Source organism: Ranitomeya variabilis, chromosome 1 (assembly GCF_051348905.1).
Source record: "Ranitomeya variabilis isolate aRanVar5 chromosome 1, aRanVar5.hap1, whole genome shotgun sequence".
Taxonomy (NCBI): Eukaryota; Metazoa; Chordata; class Amphibia; order Anura; family Dendrobatidae; genus Ranitomeya; species Ranitomeya variabilis.
Genome location: NC_135232.1, coordinates 1,026,434,103 through 1,026,457,087, shown reverse-complemented (window position 1 = coordinate 1,026,457,087; position 22,985 = coordinate 1,026,434,103). Strand labels below are relative to the sequence as shown.

Genomic DNA, 22,985 nt, shown 5'->3' with positions numbered 1-22,985 from the left:
GGTTTGGCTGATATGAGATACGGCCATCACCTTTCAGGGCTTATACACAGCATTCTATAATTCTGTGTATCTGCCCCCAACCCGACCTGTAAGACAAGAAAAAGAGCTTGTTATACTCACCTGCGGGGCGGTCCGGTCTGATGGGTGTCTATGTTCTTGGTCTGGCACCTTCCATCTTCTTGGTGAAAAAATTAGCATTGTTGTTTTTCATTAATCAGCATTTGAAGTTTTCTAGTGATTAGATTTTGGTGCACAGGAGCCGGCCTGTACACGGGTCTTCTCCTCCCTTTGTGTGATTCCGGCCCCTCTGCCTCCGGTCTGTCTCCACATGATCTGCTTCCTCTGTTTGAAATCTTAGCAGTGACCTGACAAAGACGGGAGGCAGAGGAACCGGGGAACACAGGGACAGAGAGAAGACCCTGTGTACAGGCCGGCCCCTGTGCACCGAGATCTAATTACTAGATAACTTCAAATGGTGATTAAAGAACAACAAAAAAGCGGATTTCTTCACCAAAGATATCAGTGCAATCAGTATTACAGCCTTAAGGCCCCGTCACACATAGCGAGATCGCTAGCGAGATCGCTGCTGAGTCACAAGTTTTGTGACGCAACAGCGACCTCAGTAGCGATCTCGCTATGTGTGACACGTACCAGCGACCAGGCCCCTGCTGTGAGATCGCTGGTCGTGTCGGAATGGCCTGGACCTTTTTTTGGTCGTTGAGGTCCCGCTGACATCGCTAAATCGGTGTGTGTGACACCGATCCAGCGATGTCTTCACTGGTAACCAGGGTAAACATCAGGTTACTAAGCGCAGGGCCGCGCTTAGTAACCCGATGTTTACCCTGGTTACCAGCGTAAATGTAAAAAAAAACAAACAGTACATACTCACCATCTGATGTCCGTCAGGTCCCTTGCCGTCTGCTTCCTGCTCTGACTGACTGCCGGCCGTACAGTGAGAGCACAGCACAGCAGTGACGTCACCGCTGCGCTCTGCTCTCACTGTACGGCGGCACTCAGTCAGAGCAGGAAGCAGACGGCAAGGGACCTGACAGACATCAGATGGTGAGTATGTACTGTTTGGTTTTTTTTACATTTACGCTGGTAACCAGGGTAAACATCGGGTTACTAAGCGCGGCCCTGCGCTTAGTAACCCGATGTTTACCCTGGTTACCCGGGTGCTGCAGGGGGACTTCGGCATCGTTGAAGACAGTTTCAACGATGCCGAAGTCGTTCCCCTGATCGTTGGTCGCTGGAGAGAGCTGTCTGTGTGACAGCTCCCCAGCGACCACACAACGACTTACCAACGATCACGGCCAGGTCATATCGCTGGTCGTGATCGTTGGTAAATCGCTATGTGTGACGGGGCCTTTAGCCGCACATTACAAAATCGTTCCCACAGGTTCTCTTTAAGGTGATTGCTGACCAACAGCTTTCTCCTAATACAATAGGTAGAAAGGTGTTGGCAAGAAAATGGGGAGCCGACAAACTGTAAATTCCACAAAATTAACACATTCACAAATAAATACCACACCGCACAAAAAGGGCAGTTTGTCATCACTACTTTCTGTGGCTCATTCAGATATTGCATTTTTTTCCTGTGGATTTTGTTCTAAAATACCAGCAAAGTGAATGAGATTTCTGAAATGTCATGCACATATGCGGTTTATTTTTTTCTTGCAGATTTGTACCTTCAAATCTGCAGCATGTCAATACTTTCAGTTTTATTGCATTTTTGACCCATTCAAATGAATGGAGAAGAAACACAAGCAAAAATGCATTAAAACTGCAACAAAGATCAGTATCTAACGCAGTATGTTTCCTGTCACTCTAATTTTTGCAGTAGAAAAATCTGTTGCAAATACTTAATGTGTGCACATACCTTAACAGGTTTGTTATAAATTCTTATAAATTAAAAAATTCTGTCATTCCGAGGTTCCTAGTGATGGCTGCAGGGTATCATTAACAGTGAGCTTAGTTGGATTTTGGAGTTTTGTATCAGGAAACAAAACCAAAACTGATGACTTCTCTTTAGTGCTCCTTGACTCATTGTTTTATGGATACAGATGAGCAGTACAGGCTATTAACTGCGATAACCTTACTGAAGTCCGCACTCGTCACAGCATCCGGATTCACACGCTACTGTCCGTGTGTTTCCCAGCAGCTGCGCTGAGTGGTCGCATTACTGATGTCACCGCTCACTTCAGCATCCAGATGTAGCAGAGTAGGGGATGGATTTATGGCGGACCCCTTTGGATTATTTGATTTTTTAAAGATGGGTAAAAGAGGGTTGGAGCGTACTTTGTACAAATAAGGGACTTTTCTCTGTGTGTTTATTGTGTTTGACGACGAGGTTAGTAATGGAGGGGTCTTATAGACGCCTCTCCATTATTAACCCCTGGGCTTGATGTCAGCGGACATTACACAGCTGACACCAACCCCAAAACCATTACCCCGCTTGCCAACGCACCAGGGCAAGCGGGAAGAGCCTAGGCTAAGTGCCAGAATTGGAACATTTAATGGATGCGCCATTTATGGGGCGGCTGCGGGCTGGTGTTATTACTCTGGGAGGGGGATGATATCCATGGCCCCTTCCTAGCCTATTGCCAGCTCTGTGCCTTGCCTTAACTGGTTATTAAAAATAGGGGGGACCCCTGACATTTTCTTTTTTTTTTTTTTTAAATGTCCTCCCCAGGACTAATTGTTGATTTTAAAACCTTTCCAACAAAAAAAAATGTTTGAAAAATGATGCTGACAAAGACATGCGGTAAAAGCAAACCTAATAATCCTAGTAGTAAGGCAACTATTGATTGTATAACCGATTGTATCTTTGGAATAAAAAAATGACAAATGTTTTCATTTCATAAAAACAAATCAAAACTTATTGAAAACAAGGAGCCGTGTCGCTGCACAGCCTGACAGTGTCCAATCATTACTGACATTATCACACCGAGGAGACACATCCTATTGATCAGTGGTAATGTCAAATGGTCAATCAATCCTAAGTGACACAAAGAAAAATCAGGAGAGGAAACCGTTCTACTGACTCACTACTAGGTATAATAACGAGCACATCGTAAGGAAATAGAATTGTTACTCTCTGGTACTGGATAATCATGTTAGTTCTGTAAATTTTTCACGATGATCAAATAAAAATGAGGAAGATGTCAGTAAAAGATGTACATATGGACACAGATCTGCCAGCTAGTAGCACGTTGTGCTCCAATGTTCCAGCTGCTTATTACAGGATCCAACATACTTCACAGTATTGATTACCTTCTTTGTAAGTAATTAGGAAAACTCGCTCTAGGCAGCCATGTTCAGTTGACCCCCTCTTGGTATTTAATTAGTAAACTCTCAATGTCCATTCCACTTACAGTTTCCGATGGCAATTTCTTAGAAAGTGACATCTCTTTGCCACAGTTGTGATGTGTAATTGGGAATGATTAATACACTGCCATTCATCATTTTTTCATATTTTTTTGTTGTTGTACATCCTTAACCTTTTTCTGTATTAAAATCTTGATCTCCGACCCTACAGTATGAACGTAAGACTCTTGTCCCAACGTACGGTACTGCACAGTACGGTATTGCACTACATATTTTACAGCAGGATAAAAAATAGCCAACGAGGAGTATGTAATCTGAATTACCTCAAACTTAGAGTCAGGGCTAATTGTAGCTTTCCTGTTGCCTGAGGCGAAAAGTGAAATGTCACCTAAACCTACTGTGAAGAAACGAAAAATCCATTTGGGGTTTTGCTTTAATGGTAATCATTATAATCTAGTCCGCTTAAAGGAATTGAACCTGTGATCAATTATACGCTATACAGCAATACCACAATATTGTAATATATAGAACAAAGCACTATCTCCAATAAAGAAATACAGCACCAAAACCATGATCAATACAACAAAAATATCACCATAATCATTATCTGTGCAGGAATACATCACCAGAACAACCATCAGCACAGGAATACAGCACAAGAACCATAGTCATTACATGAATACAGCACCACAAACACCGTCAGCACATGAATATAATCAGCAGAACCACCCTCAGTATACTACAGCGCTGGAACCACGATCAGTATACAAATACAGCACCAGAACCACCAGTAAAGGAATACAGCACCAGTACCAACATTGGTAACAATAAAATTAAGGTTGAACAAATGCATTTTCGATCCTTTCGATACCATGTTCCTGAGATTCAGAAGATTGACTAGGGTTTTTATCCTAGTTTTAATTGGTACTAGAAATAAAAATGGTTTTACCAACAGTCAGCACCTTTTTCCGCCTATCTTTCCTCTTTGCATACCTGTGTTCACAGATCCACTTGGTGATCCAAAGAGAAGCCTGCAGAAGTCTGAGCAGTCTGTGTATTGCTCACCAGATGAGCACCTTATACATAATCTGTTTTTCAATAGTTACACACAGTACTACCCATGGAGTGCCCACGTGCCCCTGTTTTTCCCACATTAGAAATGAGTATCAGTATAATGCTCCTGATTAAAAATATCTGCCCTACACCGTGCCCTTGAACAACTGCTTTTAACTGTGCTCCCTGCACAAAATACTAATGAGTGGCAATAAATCTGCACCAAAAGCGCATTTAAAAACGCATAAAAAAATGCACCCATTTGAAATTGCAGTTATCCTGCAAAGAAGTTCAGGAATTTCTGCACCAAACACTATTTTTCAAAATGTAAGACACATCTTTTTTTTGTCCAAAATTTTGGAGGAAAGTGAGAGGTGCATCTTATAGTCCGGTTGTACCTTATCTTATAGCCTTATGAAAAGGGAAACCAAATGGATGGTTTGCCTCAATACTGTTGCCCCTAATGGCCTGAATGAGGCATTAAGCTTCAAGTCCTTTATTTAATGAGTAGGCCCGAATGTAAATTTTTCTTCTCTTTTTTTCTTCATTTGTGGTTGTTGTGCTCTGTTACCAACTTTTTTTTTTTATTATTATTTTTAGTCTTACAGCTTAGTTGTTTTCTGTTGTTGATACACATTTTTGGACCATCTGGCGGAACAGTTGGGAGAAGAGGTGGACAGTGTCTTGGACCAGTGTATGGACTTTGCAATTCATGCATGAAGATTCTTTGGACCCATCAATTATAAATATTGCAGCCCATTACAAGACTAATTGCTTTGTGCAATATAATATAACAGTGTATTTAAGAATAGTAATAATTATGTAAATAAGATATCTGTAACTATTATGTTTGGGGGATTTGTAGTGAGCTCTTTGTAGCTCCACTCTCCCTCTATATTTAACTGTCTGTATGGGCTGGGATTTTCTGGATGCCATATGTTAGGATTCACAATATAGTGTAATATATACCGTAGTTTCAGGAGTGTGACGTACATATGTGTTGGGTCCATATCTCGTATTCTCATCTGGGTGCCAAGCCACCGTATATATTCTGTATATTTTGATTTGTCTCTGGTCATATTGTCATGATCATCTTGGGGTATTATTCTGATACTCACTGTGCCATCGACTTGATATTTTTGGGTATATACGCCGACTTTTTCTCCTCTTTTACCTGGCCAGTGCGCGCTCCACACATGCGCTGCTTCGCGCGGTGGTGGGTGGCGCTCTGTTTGCGGTGACGCGTTGCCATGGTCGCAAGTCTGGTCATCTGACCGGATCATGTGACGTGGTGGCGCGCATCTTGAGCGCCGGTCTCCTCGGCGCATCGCAACATGGCGGGGGCGCGCCGCACACAGCTGCAGGTAATTATACTACAACCTTACAGTATTTAAAGGGGCTACTTATGCTGCTTACTCACCTCCTGACGAAGCCACTGGCGTGGTGAAACGCGCGTTGAGGTGTTCATTCTACGTGTTCGCACACTAGGGCCATCATGACCACAGGTAATATGCGATTGCTATTTTAGTTTGATCATACTATGGGCCTATTATGTGATGTCAGGCCAATGGGTTTAGTACAATAAATTAGGTAGTGACTTTTTCAGTAATTTTGTAAGGATTTATATATTGTGTCATTACCTTATTATGTGCTTTACATGACTTGTTTATGCTTAGCATCCTGTGTTATTTCGATTAGATTCTTTGGTCCTGGTGCTATGTTCTCATAGATTCTTTTCTTTTTCTGCCGTCACTAGCTTACAGATGGTAGTACCATCTGATGTGTACACTTCCTTTTGAATTATTTTTGCATATATGTATTTTGTACTATGATAATTTTGATTAATAAATATTGTTATATTGGGAATCGCTCCTCCAGTCGTTTCTCTATTGGTTTATGTGCTTATGTGGAGGTTTTAATCCCCCCTTTTCTTTTTGGTTGTTCTATTAGTATATGAGGTGTTCTCTTTAAGTACACACTTATCTTATAGCCTGTCTGTGAATTGGGGGGGAGGCAGTGGCACAGCAGCGGGTCAGGAGGTAGAAGCGACTGCCGCAGCTATCATGTGTGCCCGCTGCTAGAGAATGAATATTCACTGCTCCCCACGCCCATAGTCCCTCTCACCTCTATGCACTAAAGCCGGCACCCAGAGGTGGGAGGGACTATGGCAGTGGAGAGCAGTGAAAATTAATTCTATTGAATAGTCGGTACATGTGATCTCTCAGCCACTGCAGGAAGACAGCGGCTGCGGCCAACACCGTGCCGTTCTTAAACAGAATGAATATTCACTACTCCCCACGACCACAGTCCCGGGCATGAGGAGCAGTAAATATTCCGGCAGCTGATCTTGGTGTGTGAGGGCGCATGGCAGTGACGTCATGCACTGTTACATGTTGGCATCAGCACAGGACAGAGCACTGCAAGGGGGAGAAAGAAAGGCGAGTATAAGCATTCTTTTTTTGTATGTGTACACCATGATGGGGGCCATGGATACCAGGATGGGGATAAGGGGGTCATGGAGACCAGGATGGGAATATGGGGGCCATGGATACCAAGATGAGGATATAGAGGCCATGGATACCAGGATGGGTATGAGGGGGCCATATATACCAGAATGGGGAGCACATAAATACCAGGATTGGGGATATTAGTACAAAATGGGGGGACATTACCCCTATAACAGTGCAAGCAGCAGATCCCCCATAACAGTGCATCAAGACCACATTTTTTGCGTCAAATTTTTCTTTTCCTCTTCTAAAACCTAGGTACGTCTTATGGTCCTGTGTGTTTTATAGTCTGAACAATATGGTACTTACTGTAAATGACTACAATTTTTTTTTTAAATGCAGTTTTTGCTGGTGAATCACTTTCCAACAATGTGTTTAAAGGATTAGAATGCTCAATGTATTGACATACTCTGATGCAGATGACAAGTCAGCTTACCTTATTTCACAGCTTTTTTATTAGAATTTCTGTTTTTAAACTACAGTCACATGTACCAATTAAATAAAGTTCTGTGTGTATAAAGGATCAGATCCAGGAGCTCACATGGGGCTTTTTTTCTGCATCTAGGAACACAGCCAATACCCAGCCACAGCAGAAAAAGGTTATTGTTTAATAGATTTGGGTCAAAGTGAAAAACAAGTCACTTCACGATACCTGACTACTGAATCCCACATAGAGCGGCTGATAGTCAGGAACATTTAGTATACAGTATTCATGAATGAACCAATTACCAAATATGAAGTGAACAGAGCACCAACTATAGTGTGTGGGAATAGCAGTTTTTACTGTTTGTGTGGGTTTCCCCTGTCTGTGTTGATTGGCTGCAGAATAAGCGGATGCTATAAAAGTAGTGGTTAAAAAACATTGAAAGCTCATGATTGAAAGAAAAATACACATAGAAAAGGTAATTCAGCTTACCACTGGCAACTATTTGTAATTCATTTATCACACTTCTGTTTGCCATTTTTGCTCAGCAGCACTTGCAGACCTATTTGTTCTTAAACATACAGTCTATTATACCATGGATCAACCAACGATCGATCCACCGCCAGCCACTCTGTGTGACTGCAGACTTGTGATACGTACACTGTGCACTGGGAAAATCCTCCAGTGCTGGCACTGCACGCGTGACCATAAGTATGAGATTTCCATACATGCAGTCACATGCCTACTAGACATGCGCAGCCACACTGATTGCAAGTGAATTGAGTGAGGCCGGAGACATCTAGTTGGAATGTGACAGGAAGTACGCAAATCCCTCTCCTAGCGCCGGCACGAGAGAATCCTCACAGAGCACAATGCACGCGCATGGAGTGACTGCAGACTTGTACCCCAATGCCGGACAACCCCTTTAAACCAGAGGTGTTCTTAGAAGCTACTGAGCAGAAAAAGATGCTGGCAGTGGGCAATTAGATTGGTATGATTCACAAAACTGCCACTTTACTAGAGACGCCTGGAGATTTCTAGTGTGGATATTAGCCACGTGACCTTGGTGCACAGAATAAAATCAAGCGTGCACATGTTCAATTTTTTTTCAGCATGTCCTTCCCCTGACGAAGCCCTCTTGATAAGGGCGATACGCGTTGGGCGTTTTTCTCTTTTTGGCACATACCTTATCTGCGCCTGGAGCCGGTGTGCCTGCCCTCCTCCTTTTGGGTATGTTCAGCTCTTTTGTCTTATCAGGGACACAGGACCATCCGGGACTCCATAAGTTATTCCATGCGTTGCTGCATTTGAGTGGCTTTGCCTTGTAGGTGAGCACTGACGCTTGATTGGTTTTCCCAGGTTGGTGGACTGTTTTTGGTTCATATAAGGGTCGTGCACCTATTTGATTGGGTGCTGTCAGCTCCATGAGCCAGTAGGTACTCCTGTTATATATATATACCGGTTTCTGCAGATTTGTATTTTGCATTTTTGCACACGTTATATGTTCATGTGCCTATTGAAGTTTGTATTGTTTTTAATTATGTTTTATATGTTTTGAAGTTGTTGTGTGTCAATAAAAATTCCTTTTGTTATTAGTATACAATCATTTTTGTCTCATCTTGCGTGGTGTGCATTCTTTGAGCAGCTTCTTTTTTGTTGCATCCGTCACATGCCTACTAGACATGCGCAGCCACACTGATTGCAAGTGAATTGAGTGAGGCCGGAGACATCTAGTTGGAATGTGACAGGAAGTACGCAAATCCCTCTCCTGGCGCCGGCACGAGAGGATCCTCACAGAGCACAATGCACGCGCATGGAGTGACTGCAGACTTGTACCCCAATGCCGGACAACCCCTTTAAACCAGAGGTGTTCTTAGAAGCTACTGAGCAGAAAAAGATGCTGGCAGTGGGCAATTAGATTGGTATGATTCACAAAACTGCCACTTTACTAGAGACGCCTGGAGATTTCTAGTGTGGATATTAGCCACGTGACCTTGGTGCACAGAATAAAATCAAGCGTGCACATGTTCAATTTTTTTTTCAGCATGAATCCACGTTAGATAGGCAAAATTGGGAGATTGAAATCTGAGTGACTTTGAACAAGGCATGGCACTTAGTACAAGATAAGGAGGGACCTTCATTGTAAAAACTGCTGACCTTGTAGGGTTTTCTCTTACAATGGTGTCAAGAGTATCCTGAGAATAATGTGACTGAGGAAAAACATCCAGCCAAGGGGGATCCTTTAAAATGTAAACCATTCGCAAACAATACAAAGGTAATATCAACCCCACAACTATTACCCCACTTGCCACCACTACAGGGCAAGTGGGAAGAGAGATGCTAAGTGCCAGAATTGGCGCATCTTAGAGATGTGCCTTTTCAGAGGTGGCTGAGCGCTGGTGTTTGTAGCCAGGGGGGGGGGGGGGGGGGGGGGGCAATATCCATGGCCATTAATATCAGCCCACAGCTGTCTGCATAGCCTTTTCTGGTTATTAATTATAGGTGGACCCCACGTCATTTTTTTTTTTTTGGGGGGGGGGCTCCCCTATTTTAATAGCCAATAAAGGCTAAATAAACAGCTCTGAGCTGATAATAGCCTGGGAAGCTCCATGGGTATTATCCCCTTCCCAGGCTATAAACATCGGCCCCCCAGTCACTGGCTTTCCCTCTCTAGTTTTGAAAATTGCGAGGGAGGGAGCCCATGCCATTTTCTTTCAAAAAATTAAAACAGATATTACGTTTAAGGCCAGGGTAACACTTGCGAGAAACTCGCACGAGTCTCACACCTCAGTACCTGACACTGTCGCTGGCACTCGGGAACTGAGTGTGCAGCTGCATGTATTTCCATGCAACTGAACGCTCCGGTCCGAGTACTGGCGGCAGTGTCGGGAGCTGAGATGCGAGACTCATGTGAGTTTCTCGCAAGTGTGACCCCGGCCTATTGAAGATTTTGTGTGTGTCTCTTTATTTAACTCTTTATGTACCATTTTATTATGTTCATTACTAAACATCGGGCTTGGTATTATCCATCTATCTATAGATATTCACTTATTTGTTTTGGTTGTGTAAACATATGTGAACATGGTATGTGATGATATTATGGTCTTCAATGGAGTATGTAAAAGAAGAGGTTGGACAAAGAAATTACATCACAATTCTTTTTGGTTTGTTTGTTAAATAATAGATCTTTATTTAGTTTACAAAAACTCATACAAATCTGCATGAAAAAAATGCATGAAAATCTGCATCAAAAACACATCAAATCCGTGTGGATGTTCAACTGCATTTCCTGCCAAGAGAGGAAGAATCCGCGCAGAAAATTACACTGGCAAATCCGCAACGTGTGCACTTAGCCTTAAAGTGGAGTCTGTCAGCAGAAAAATGACTGCTCAAACTAACCGCTCATTCACACCCAGGGTGCACAATGGCAAATGCAGCAATGGATTTAGGCACTAAAGGTACAATTATTATTAGGGCTAAGTCAAATACAAAATGCTCTGCTAAAATAACTATTCCGGAGAATCTCTTGCCAAGATTCTGCTTTTATTGCCTTTAATATTACCACTAAGATATAGAAACGGTAGTTGTCATTTCTCTTGTCAAAAGGTTGCTGGCCTTACACCGTCCCATCAGTGCGCACCATGCCAGACTCCATAGAGACACACTCAATAGAGAAAGCAAATTCTAACACGCAGGAGGAACAACCGAGGAGCAGCACAAGGCTTCAGAAACAACACACTAACATTATAAACTAGGTCGTCTGATCAAAAACTATTCTGCATTGAAAAATATCTAAAGTCTGCAACCAGTGTTTTACAGGGACAATGACTCTGTGTGGGCGCAGCTGTGGACGGAGCGGCAGCTGGAATCAAATTGTTTTGTGTCTTACACAGAAATGATCTATTAATTGCAGAAGTAAAAGCATCACCTCCTGATTTCAGTAACGGGGCTGGTGTCCTTTAGATGGAAGGTTCCAAATCTCAAAGTCCTAATGAGTTCTTCATTTCTGTGCTGAACCTTTTCCAGCGCCGTGTCCTGCCTCCAGCAGCTGCACCGTGAATTCACAATGTGACTATTTATCCTCAGTCAAGAGACTAGCCATAAAAAGACATAATTAAAAGATGCGGCGGATGCTTTACCTAGGGCTACAGTGCATTGCTAGACTTCGCTCCAATTCTGCTTGCTGTTTGGGCATAATGGGTGTACTGAACGAAACACCAAGCAATGAACCAGGGACTCCACTGTCCTATGTCACTGAAAAATATGCTGTAAAATACTTGTTCATGATTAAATATCATTATATTTAAACAAAGTAACCAAATTAAGTTTTCACATATCTACACACACTTGCTCGGCTTTCTTCAGATCCTTACACAGAAGTGAATGGTTAGAACTGCAAATGTGTGGCCACCTCTATCCAGAAACGCACAGAACAGGGTCTCCAGATGTGCCATAGATGTCGGGGATGGAAACCCCTCTTGAATAGTGGTTATGATTGGACAGTGTCAGTGTTTGCTGCATAGACAACCATTTTAAGAACCCAAGATCAAGCTCCTCAACCTGAAGCACAAAAATCATGCAGCAAAAGAAAAAAAAAAATCGCAGTCCACTGAGAGAAATCAGGGTCACCAATAGACCTTTCCCTGTCCATCTGGACAAGAAGGCCACAAGGGAGACACGGGGATCAGTGGCCTCCCCTTACAGGAGCTCTGGGAGAGCCTGCGTGCTCCCTGCATCCACTTGGTCTGCTCCAAAGTACAGTCTATTTCAGTTCTCCAAAAGGCAAAGTCAGGAGGTTACAGGGGAAGGGGTGCAAAACCTAATGGCCACACACCCCAACCTTGACCATTCAGGAAGGAACCCATAAGGGACTGAGCAGTCATGGTGCCTAGCCACCCATCCTGCCCCTATCCACATCTAAAAGTTTTTAATGTGCATCTAAGCATCAAATTCCAGAAGGTGACCTGGTCTGATGAACCACGGTCAGTCGTCTACCTTGGAAAAAGATGGCACCAGGATATATTACATTGGGAGTGGCAATGTGCTGCTGGTGGGATACCTAGGGTCCCGGGTTCATGTGAATGTTACACTGACAGGACATGTATGACCTACCTAAACATTGTATCACGTCTACTGCCAATAATAATCAGGATGATGTGTTGTGTATCACTGCAGAACTCTCAGAGTGTATGTGCTATCATAGGCCACCGGAAATGGCAACATGACAGTGCCCTCTGCCTATAAGGCTTGTGGCGGCCAAGCGTTTATAGCGACGTCGGTTTTTGATCCTTCAATGCCGGCTCTTCCTCTCTCTATAAGCTATAGGTGGCGAGACAGAAAAGCGAGACCTCTGGTAACACTGAGACAACACACGTCACCACTGGAAATAGCCAGCAGGATAAGAGACGTCTGCTGGAAGCATAGCTCACTCCTGATGTCGTCATGTTTTATCATGGGAAATGGCACATACGCCGAGAACCAGCAGGCATCATTGTGCTACACATGGGGCTAGAGGCGCACATGAAAGCAGCTGTGAGCCATTATTCCTTACTGATTCGGGACATTCATTAAACTTTGACAAGATCCTCATGATCCGCAGTATCAGCGGAGTTGGGCACCACCAGCTTTATCTGTGCCTGCAGAACAACTGTACATAATGATGGCGTCATCTGTAGTCTTCTAACCACATTCATCCAGAGCCCGCTATTGTATTACGAGGCCAATATAAAGAGAAGCCATCAATTACAAAGGGAACGCTGAAGGCACATGGTATTATAACTGTACAAACAAGGGAATTGGAAAGCTCTGCTGTTACACAAAAGGATTAGAGCAGAGTTCTGCTGGATAGATTGGGATTTTATTACCAGTTTTTATACAAAATGTTTTTTTTCAAGAAAACAACCAGAGTGGTCGACAGCGATGCGTAACCATTTCACTGCTATGACAATATTTACCTTTTTAAAAAGCACAAATAAAGCCTGAAAAATAAAATACATAAATCATATTGTACCACCATACCGCATCTTATGAAATTAAAGGGAACCTGTCAAACCCAAAATCAAAGGTGAGCTAAGCCCACCGGCATCAGGGGCTTATCTACAGCATTCTGTAATGCTGTAGATAAGCCCCCGATGTATCCTGAAAGATGAGAAGAAGTTAGATTATACTCACCCAGGGGCGGTCCCGGTTCTGTTCTGGTCCGATGGGCGTCACGGTCCGGTCCGGGGCCTCCCATCTTCTTACGATGATGTCCTCTTCTTGTCTTCAAGCTGCAGCTCCGGCGCAGGCGTACTTTGTCTGCCCTGTTGAGGGCAGAGCAAAGTACTGCAGTGCGCAGGTGACGGGCCTCTCTGACCTTTCTCGGCGCCTGCGCACTGCAGTACTTTGCTCTGCCCTCAATAGGGCACTCTCACTCTGAGACTGCAGACTTGTGAAACCTCGCTTTGCATGCTGCACACTGTGAGGATTCTCAAGAGGCGGGAGCAGGAGATCACGTGACCGCAAGTATGCGATTTGCATGCTTCGTGCCACATTCCGACTACCCAGGCTTCCAGCCTAGCATAATACACTTGCATTGAGCGAAAACGCATCCATCTAGTTGACATGTGAACTTATGTATGCAACTCAAACACTTCCGGCACTGGGAGCAGTGAGCACCTGACCGCAGCGTCCTCACAGTGGGCAGTGCACAATGCAAGGCTTCACAAGTCTGCAGTTACATAAGTCACTGTCAAAAAATAGGATTTCAGGACCATTAGTATCAAAGATTGAAGAGGACACCACCATAAAAATATCCTATCCAAACTAAGAGGTCAACAACCTCAAAAAGGAACACTAAAAAAGATGATATCTTTATAATATTTTTGATAATTAAAATTATCATAAAATAGGCAAGCTATCCAGCAATTGGCATACAGGAAGAATATGGAGAAAAGCAGAGATTTGGAAGCCATTTGCATGCATTTTTTTTTTTTTTTTACAGGAATGAAGACAAATACAGAGATTTGCAAAGTTTCATCACTTGTCATGCTGGGCAAAATTATAAAATACAAATTAAAAAAGTTTAGATACTTCGTAAATTCTCCTTTAATCATTTTAATATCTTTATTTTCCTAGCTGTTACCTGTGACGAAGATAATGCTGACACCATGTTATAGAGCATGGAGGAGCTGAGTAGAGATTACAGATTTTTGTGAGAAAAGATCCAGTATAACCTGTGTTTTAACCATTTAAATTTCTGCATTTTCCGGGATTTTGAGTCCAGTTGGCGGTCCTATCAGTGACTGACAGCTATATCTGCATGCCCTCTTATACAAAGAAAGCTGTCCGACACTTATAAGCATTTGTTCTTTTCGCTTGATAAAGACGTTAAACATGTTGCGAATAAAACAACATCATCATCATCGTTGAAGAATTGTTTAACTCAAGCATCGCAGCCCACCTTTATCCAACTGGATCCAATATCTCCAGAGGGATTTATCCACCAGCCATGGGGCAGCAGTAGCTGGTTTTGTTCATGCCTACATAGGAGTTGTGCCTACCACAACTACACCAGGGAAGCGCAACCAGCACTTACCCACTCTCCCTACATAGGGTGTCACCCCATTGAGCACGCTGTTCCCCACATCTAGATTTCTTCATCCCCATTGAATATAGCTGCAATGAAAACCTTTCCACAGGCGTTACATCTCACCTCTGCCTTCACAGGATAAACACACAGAACAAGGATTCTTGCTGTAGGACACCCACCATGGCTGTTGTGAAGACCCCTGTAACTGAATCCGAATTCCTAACAAGCAGACATTCTGTGGAGACCACAATCCGCAAGGAGAAACACAGCGGGATCAATCCCTTCCAACCCATGACAGAAATACTTCACTACACTCTCCTTCTCCCTATTCTAAACTTTACATCGGTGGTGTAAGATGGAGATGGTTTTGAAGATATGGAAGAAGAGCTGCCAGTAATGAGCTTACATCACTGATACCCACACACACGTCTCTCAGCCATTAATTAGACCTTTGTACACAGGAGCACTGAGGTCACCATTTGTCTGCTGAATAAAATACATCCAAAATATAGGAACTCTTACCTTTTTGTCTTTTCAACTGTGGGAAACTTCCTATAGTGGTGGCCTGGATTATTTCAACAACAATCTGATACCTTTGGGGACAATAGAAAAGTGATGTTACATATTTAGACCATTGTGTGTACTTCGAGAACAGTAAAACAATTTCTGTTGTTAGTAATGGTGCAGTTGAGGGTCAGATAAAGCTAACAAAACTAACATTTGACAAGTGAAACATTTCATAATTTTACAGATCGGAGCAGTAATGTTTAGGAACCTATAAAAGCTAGAAAACCGAAAACGAGACTCCGCAGCATTTCTACTCTGGCTCATTTGTTTTGAGGGTGGGGACTATTCCCTGTATATAGAACAAAAAACAAAACATAAGACTACAAGACTTATAGGTCTATACGTTCTAGGGGTTCACACTCCCTGGCAGCGGTTGAGGTAGGCACAGGCACAAATTTGCGTGGTAAAAACTGGTAGATTTATAACATTCCATAAACCTCCAACACAAAAGGAAAGCAAACCGTCTTTCTCCAGAAAACAAATCAGGATAAGGAAAAACAAAAAACAGTTTAAGTGTCCAGCTTTTTCTCAACTCCTGTCAAGGAGAAAAGCACCAAGAGGTCTTTTACCTCTCACTCACAAAACCAACCGAGGATGCTCAGCTGCCTGAAATAAGCAACTCAAGCCCTGGAAGTAGAGAGATGGGAACGGCCAAACCCAACCAGCTCTTCCAGCTGCTCCTGAAACCCAGACCCCAAATCTAGGCTCGTTAAAAAAACGCTCAGCACAGTGCTCGAGGATGCTTTTACAGGCTTCGTATCACTGAGGCTAACCACCTCGCATCTCCTGTCCAGCTGCCACTTTACAACCACTAGGAGTCAATGGGTATTGAGCATATCATCCCACTTGGGAAGTTAGCTTTACTCTTAGAATCCAGTAAGTATGTTTCTGTAAGGTAGGCACATACCCCAGGACCTTCACCGCCCATGGAGACGCATGGGCTTTCCTAGTGCCAGAAGGCCCAGAGCTTTTAAAAAAAAAATGATCAGTAGATTCAAGCCCCTCTAATCACTGGCAAGAAGAAATAATAATAGGTCACTGTAATAAGTGAAACTACATTTTATTCAGAATGTCTGCAACAATCCAAGAAAACATGACAAAAGAACCAAGGAATATGGGGGCCTCATAATGGCTGCAGGTACAGTGCTATGGTCAACCTCAGCCGACCACAGCATTAGGGTCAATCAGACTCCAGCCAATGTCACCAAAGTCTCCCCAGTCCTATATATTTTGTGTGTAAAATAGTCAGTGTAAGTGTGCTGGGAAAATGTAATGATGTCATATCCATCACACGGAGCTCCGCCTCAGCAGTAAAGATGGATGGTACATCTGCAAGGACGAACAGATGGTGGCAAGGTCTGGCAGAGGCCCTCAGGGAAAGATTTTGCAGCCAAGAGCAAAGGCCGTATCAAGATTCAGACTCAGATGATATAGTTATGATTTAGTTATCAGGACTCAACATTATGGCTCTTTAAGCAATGTAATGTGGTAATCAATAAATGCCATTCTGCACATATCACTTGCCCCGATAGGAACTGTCACTTACTTAAATGATATTCTATATACTGTATTTTTCGGCGTATAAGACGACCCCCAACTTTTCGGGGGTCATCTTATACAGCGTGTGCAGGGAGCAGTCCTGTATGGTTCCCAGGGTCTGGAGGAGAGGAGACTCCTTCAGGCCCTGGGATCCATATTTGTGTAAAAAAAAAAAAAAAAAGAATAAAAATAAAAAATATGGATATACTTACCTTCGGACGGCCCCCGGATTTCTCCCGGCTCTGCGAGATGCATGCGGCGGCTTCCGTTCCCAAGGATGCATTGCGCGCCGCGAAGAACCTTTGTGACGTCGCGTTCGCGTGAGGTCACAAAGGTCCTTTGCGGCGCACAATACATCCCTGGGAACGGAAGCTGCTGCATGCAAAGCTATGAACCCGGGCCGTTGGAAGGAAGGTATATCCATATTTTTTATTTTTATTCTTTTTACACGAATATGGATCCCAGGGCCTGAAGGAGAGTCTCCTCTCCTCCAGACCCTGGGAACCATCCAGGACCGCTCCCTGCACCATATGCGGCGACTTCAGAGCTCCGCACATGCCGTACCCGGCGTATAAGACGACCCCTGACTTTTGAGAAGATTGTCAGGGGTTAAAAAGTCGTCTTATACGCCGGAAAATACGGTACTATTCTTCTATAGAGGTTGATATGTGTAGAAATGCACATGTTGGAAAAACAATTGTGAAACTATAGCGTAAGAAAATAAATATTGGTGCATGCCAGCATTTTTTTCCTATACTAGTATGGCTTTCCCAGTCAGTAGCACCACAGTGATAGAAGCACAGTCACAGGAGGCACGGTACTTAGGGTTTTGCTCCCATAAGCACCCCATCTTGTGAGGACTATTTTACTTGTTGCATTAAATTGTAATTATTGTGTTTATCATCATAAGGCTATGTGCACACCACGCAGATTTAGTGCAGTTCTGCAGCGTTTTATTCTGCAGCAGAAACGCTGCAGAACTGCACTGTGATTTACAGTACAATGTAAATCAATGTGAAAAAAAAGAAGCTGTGCACATGGTGCAGAAAAATCCGTGCAGAAACGCTGCAGATTTCAAAGAAGTGCATGTCACTTCTTTTGTGCAGTTCTGCAGCGTTTCTGCACCCATTGACTCCCATTTTGTGGGTCAAATCCACATAGAAACTGCAGATGTAAATACCATCTGCAGATTTTATGCGGATTTGGGTGTCAAAACCGCAGCAGAAGGAAGTGACGTCAGTGATGTGGAGGAAGTATGCGGGCGGAGTGTAGCGAAAATGGAGTCGTATGGTAGAAATGGTATGTATAGTGTCTGTGTGTGTGTGTGTCTCTGTCTGTCTGTGTGTGTGTCTGTCTGTCTGTAGTGACTCATTGTAGTCATTCGTCGGGTGGGACTACTTCTCCCATCGAAATGTGATGATGGGAGAGTTGTCCCATCGTCAGGCGACTGACTACAATGGGTTAAAAACACAAACACACATTTACATGTAGTACATACTCACCACATACGTCCCCGAAGGCCACCATCCACGATCATCCTTGTCCCAAAATGAAAAAAAAAAATAAAATAATAATCTTTTCCGTCGTAATCCATAGTATAGGTTGTCCCACGACGTCCTCCGGTGATAGACTGCAGGAGTTAATCGCTACTGCAGTGTATCGGAGCTGCCCGTTCGTTTCCTGGAGTTAAATGAACTCCGGGAGCTCACTTTACGGCAATTGAACTGCCGTGAAATCTCTCACGCAGCAGTGTCGTAAAGCGAGAGTCCCGGAGTTCATTGAACGCCGGTAAACTCGCGCGCATGCGCAGGCACACTGCAGGAGCTTTAGCTCCTGTCAGTGTGTTTTGGCAGCCATGGAGAGCAGTCACATCTCCTGGTGTGGCTGTTCTCCATGGCAGATCGTCGTGGGACACTCGATATTAATGGACTACGTCGGAAAAGACTACAGATCATCAAGGGATTTGTAAGTATGATAAAATTTAGAATATTAAAATACTTTTTCCTGTGTCTTTTTTTTGTGTTCAGTAATTTGGGGTTAATAATGAATAGGCGTCTTATAGACGCCTCTCCATTTTTAACTGGGGTTAACGTCACCTTACAATGTCAAGGTGACATTAACCCCTTATTACCCCATATCCCACCGCTACACGGGAGTGGGAAGAGAGAGGCTGAGCGCCAAATCTTAGAGATGCGCCATTTCTGGAGCGGCTGCGGGCTGGCAGTTGTAGCCGGGGGGGCCAATATCCATGGCCCCTCTCTAGGCTATGAATATCAGCCTGCAGCTGTCTGCGTAGCCTTTCTGGCTATAAAATATAGGGGGACCCTATGTCATTTTTTTCTGGGGTCCTCCTATTTTAATAGCCAGTAAGGCCACGCAGACAGCTGTGGGCTGATATTCATAGCCTGGGAAGATTAACCCCTTCCCTGGCTACAAATTAGCAGCCTGCAGTCGCTGGCTTTCCCTTTCTGGACATGAAAATTGGGCGGGAGCCTACGCCAATTTTTTTTGAGGGGTTAATAATGGATAGGCGTATTATAGACGCTTCTCCATTATTAACTGGGGTTAACGTCACCTTACAATGTCAAGGTGACGTTAACCCCTTATTACCCCATATCCCACCGCTACACGGGAGTGGGAAGAGAGGCTAAGCGCCAGATTTGGCGCATCTTAGAGATGCGCCATTTCTGGAGCGGCTGCGGGCTGGTAGTTGTAGCTGGGGGGGGGGGGGGGGGGGGCAATATCCATGTCCCCTCTCTAGGCTATGAATATCAGCCCGCAGCTGGCGGCGTAGCCTTTCTGTCTATATAATATAGGGGGACCCCACATCATTTTTTTTTTTTGGGGGGGGTCCCCCTACTTTAATAGCCAGTAAAGGCTACGCAGACAGCTGCGGGCTGATATTCATAGCAGGCTACAAATATTGGCCCCCAGCCGTCGGCTTTCCCCCTCTGGCGCAGAAAATTGCGCGGGAGCCCACGCCATTTTTTTTCCGTTTTTTTTTTTTTTTTTTTTTTTTTTTTAATTCAACGCTCATAAAGGCCTCTTTCACACTTGCATCGGTAGGGGTCCGTCGCTATGCGTCGGGCCGACGTACATTGTGAAATTTGATTGAGATTGAGAAGAGGTTGGACTAGGAAATGACATCATGTAAATATATATATATTTTTTTAAACTTTATTTCTCTTTATTTAGCTTTAAAAAAAAGCTGACAAATCAGCATAAAAAACGCACTAAAAACGCACTACAAAACTGCACCAAAACTGCACTGCAAAAAACGCACTAAAAACGCACAAAAAACGCATAAAAAAAGCATAAAAACGCAGGAATTGTCAGCTGCGTTTTCTGCCAGAAGATGCAGATTTTGTGCAGAAAATTCTGCACCAAATCTGCATCGTGTGCACATAGCCTAAGGCTTTACACAACATTGTACATGGTACAGTGGGTATGGAAAGTATTCAGACCCCTTTAAATTTTTCACTCTGTTTCATTGCAGCCATTTGGTAAATTAATAAAAAAATCATTTTTTTCTCATTAATGTACACTCTGCACCCCATCTTGACTGAAAAAAAACAGAAATGTAGTAATTTTTGCAAATTTATTGAAAAAGAAAAACTGAAATATCACATGGTCATAAGTATTCAGACCTTTTGCTCAGTGTTGAGTAGAAGAACCCTTTTGAGCTAGTACAGCCATGAGTCTTCTTGGGAATGATGCAACTAGTTTTTCACACCTGAATTTGGGGATCCTCTGCTATTCTTCCTTGCAGATCCTCTCCAGTTCCGTCGGGTTGGATGGTGAACATTGGTGGACAGCCATTTTCAGGTCTCCCTAGAGATGCTCAATTGGGTTTAAGTCAGGGCTCTAGCTGGGCCAGTCAAGAATGGTCAGAGTTGTTCTGAAGCCACTCCTTTGTTATTTTAGCTGTGTGCTTAGGGTCATTGCCTTGTTGGAAGGTGAACCTTCGGTCAAGTCTGAGGTCCAGAGCACTCTGGAAGAGGTTTTCATCCAGGATCTCTTTGTACTTGGCCACATTCATGTTTCCTTCAATGGCAACCAGTCGTCCTGTCCCCGCAGCTGAAAACCACCCCCATAGCATGATGCTGATACTACCATGTTTCACTGTTGGGATTGTATTGGGCAGGTAATGAGCAGTAATATCAAGAAAAAGGTCCCTAAATATAACAATGGCACTTCAAACAATGCACTAACACAGATGGACTTATTATTATAGTAGTCTAAAGAAGCGAACCATGGTATATAAAAAACACCAGTTTTTATTAGAAATCTTTAAAATACACACGAAAAAAATATGAAAAAACAAAAATGTCCAATAGGAGGGGCTCTCAAAACGGAATCAATGGCTAATCATATTCAAGATGGTAAATATGCATATGCAGGGAAGGAGCCCCGTTTGACTTTTTCAACGCAGAATTGGCTGGAATTGAGATTGGAAGCCATGTCGCGTTTGGAGAGCCCCTGGTGTGCCTAAACAGTGGAAACCTCCCAATTCTAACTCCAACCCTAACCCCAACACACCCCTAACCCTAATCCCAACCCTAACTTTAGCCCCAACCCTAACTTTAGCCCTAACCCTAACTTTAGCCCCAACCCTAACTTTAGCCCTAACCCTAACTTTAGCCCCAACCCTAACCCTAACTTTAGCCCCAATCCTAACCCTAACTTTAGCCCCAACCCTAACCCTAATGGGAAAATGGAAATAAATAGTTTTATTTTATCATTTTTCCCTAACTAAGGGGGTGATAAAGGGTGGTTTCATTTACTATTTATAGCGGGTTTTTATGTTTGGCAGCTGTCACACGCTAAAAGACGCTGTTTATTGCAAGAAATGTTTTTTTGAGAGCTATAATTTTTCCATATTTTGGTCCACAGAGTCATGTGAGGTCTTGTTTTTTGCGGAACAAGTTGATGTTTTTATTGTTACCATTTTTGGGCACATGACATTTTTTGATAGCTTTTTTTACAATTTTTAGAAGGCAGAATGCACAAAAAAAAAGGAAATCATGAATTTCTTTTGGGGGGAGGGAAGGGGGCGTTTATATCATTCCGCATGTGGTAAAATTGATAAAGCAGTTTTATTGCATCGCTTTATTCTGAGGGCTATAACTTTTACTTTTTCGCTGATGACGCTGTATGGGGGCTCGATTTTTGGGGGACAAGGTGACATTTTCAGCGGTACCATGTTTATTTATATCCCTCTTCTTAATCGCGTGTTACTCCACATTTTGTTTGACGGTATGATGATAAAATTGTTTTTTGCCTCGTTTTTTATTCATTTTTTTACGGTGTTCACTGAAGGGGTTAACTAGTGGGACAGTTTTATAGGTCGGGTCATTACGGACATGGCGACAGTAAATGTGTATACAGCACAGATCAATGTAGTATATTGCCCAGTGACGTAGTATATAGGGCAGTCACGTAGTATATTGCCCAGCTACGTAGTATATTGCCCAACCACGCATGTCACAGGTTAAAAAAAATAAAAAATAAACATATACTCACCTTCCGCAGGTGCGTTGTAGTTCTGTCGCCTGTGTGGGGTGCAGGCGGCTGCTTCCGATCCCAGGGTGTGATGACGTCACGGTCACGTGACCGTGACGTCATGGCAGGTCCTTTTCGCGCAGGACCTGTGATGACGTCGCGGTCACATGACCGTGACGTCACGGCAGGTCCTTCTCCCAGAACATCCTTGCCACCGGAACGTGCCGCTTGCATGGACCGGCCAGAGCATCGCGAGGAGCAGGAAAGGCGGCGGAAGGTGAGTATCTAATGATTTTTTATTATTATTTTTAACATTAGATGTTTTTACTATTGACGCTGCATAGGCTGCGTCAATAGTAAAAACTTGGTCACACAGGGTTAATAGCGGCGGTAATGGAGTGCGTTACCCGCGGCATAACGCGGTCCGTTACCGCCAGCATTAACCCTGTGTGAGCGATGACCGGAGGGGTGTATGCGGGCGCCGGGCACTGAGTGC

The 22,985-nt window shown here is 43.5% G+C and overlaps 1 protein-coding gene across 4 annotated transcripts in view; it reads right to left on the bottom strand.

The window, feature by feature from the left end:
* Nucleotides 1-22,985, bottom strand: part of SNX25 (sorting nexin 25) — a 285,932-nt gene that overhangs the window by 90,365 nt on the left and 172,582 nt on the right. For all 4 annotated transcript variants that reach the window (XM_077279603.1, XM_077279604.1, XM_077279606.1 and 1 more), the window contains one exon: nucleotides 15,404-15,474. In XM_077279603.1, the coding sequence (XP_077135718.1) occupies nucleotides 15,404-15,474 (71 nt within the window). The remainder of the gene's footprint in view (nucleotides 1-15,403; nucleotides 15,475-22,985) is intronic.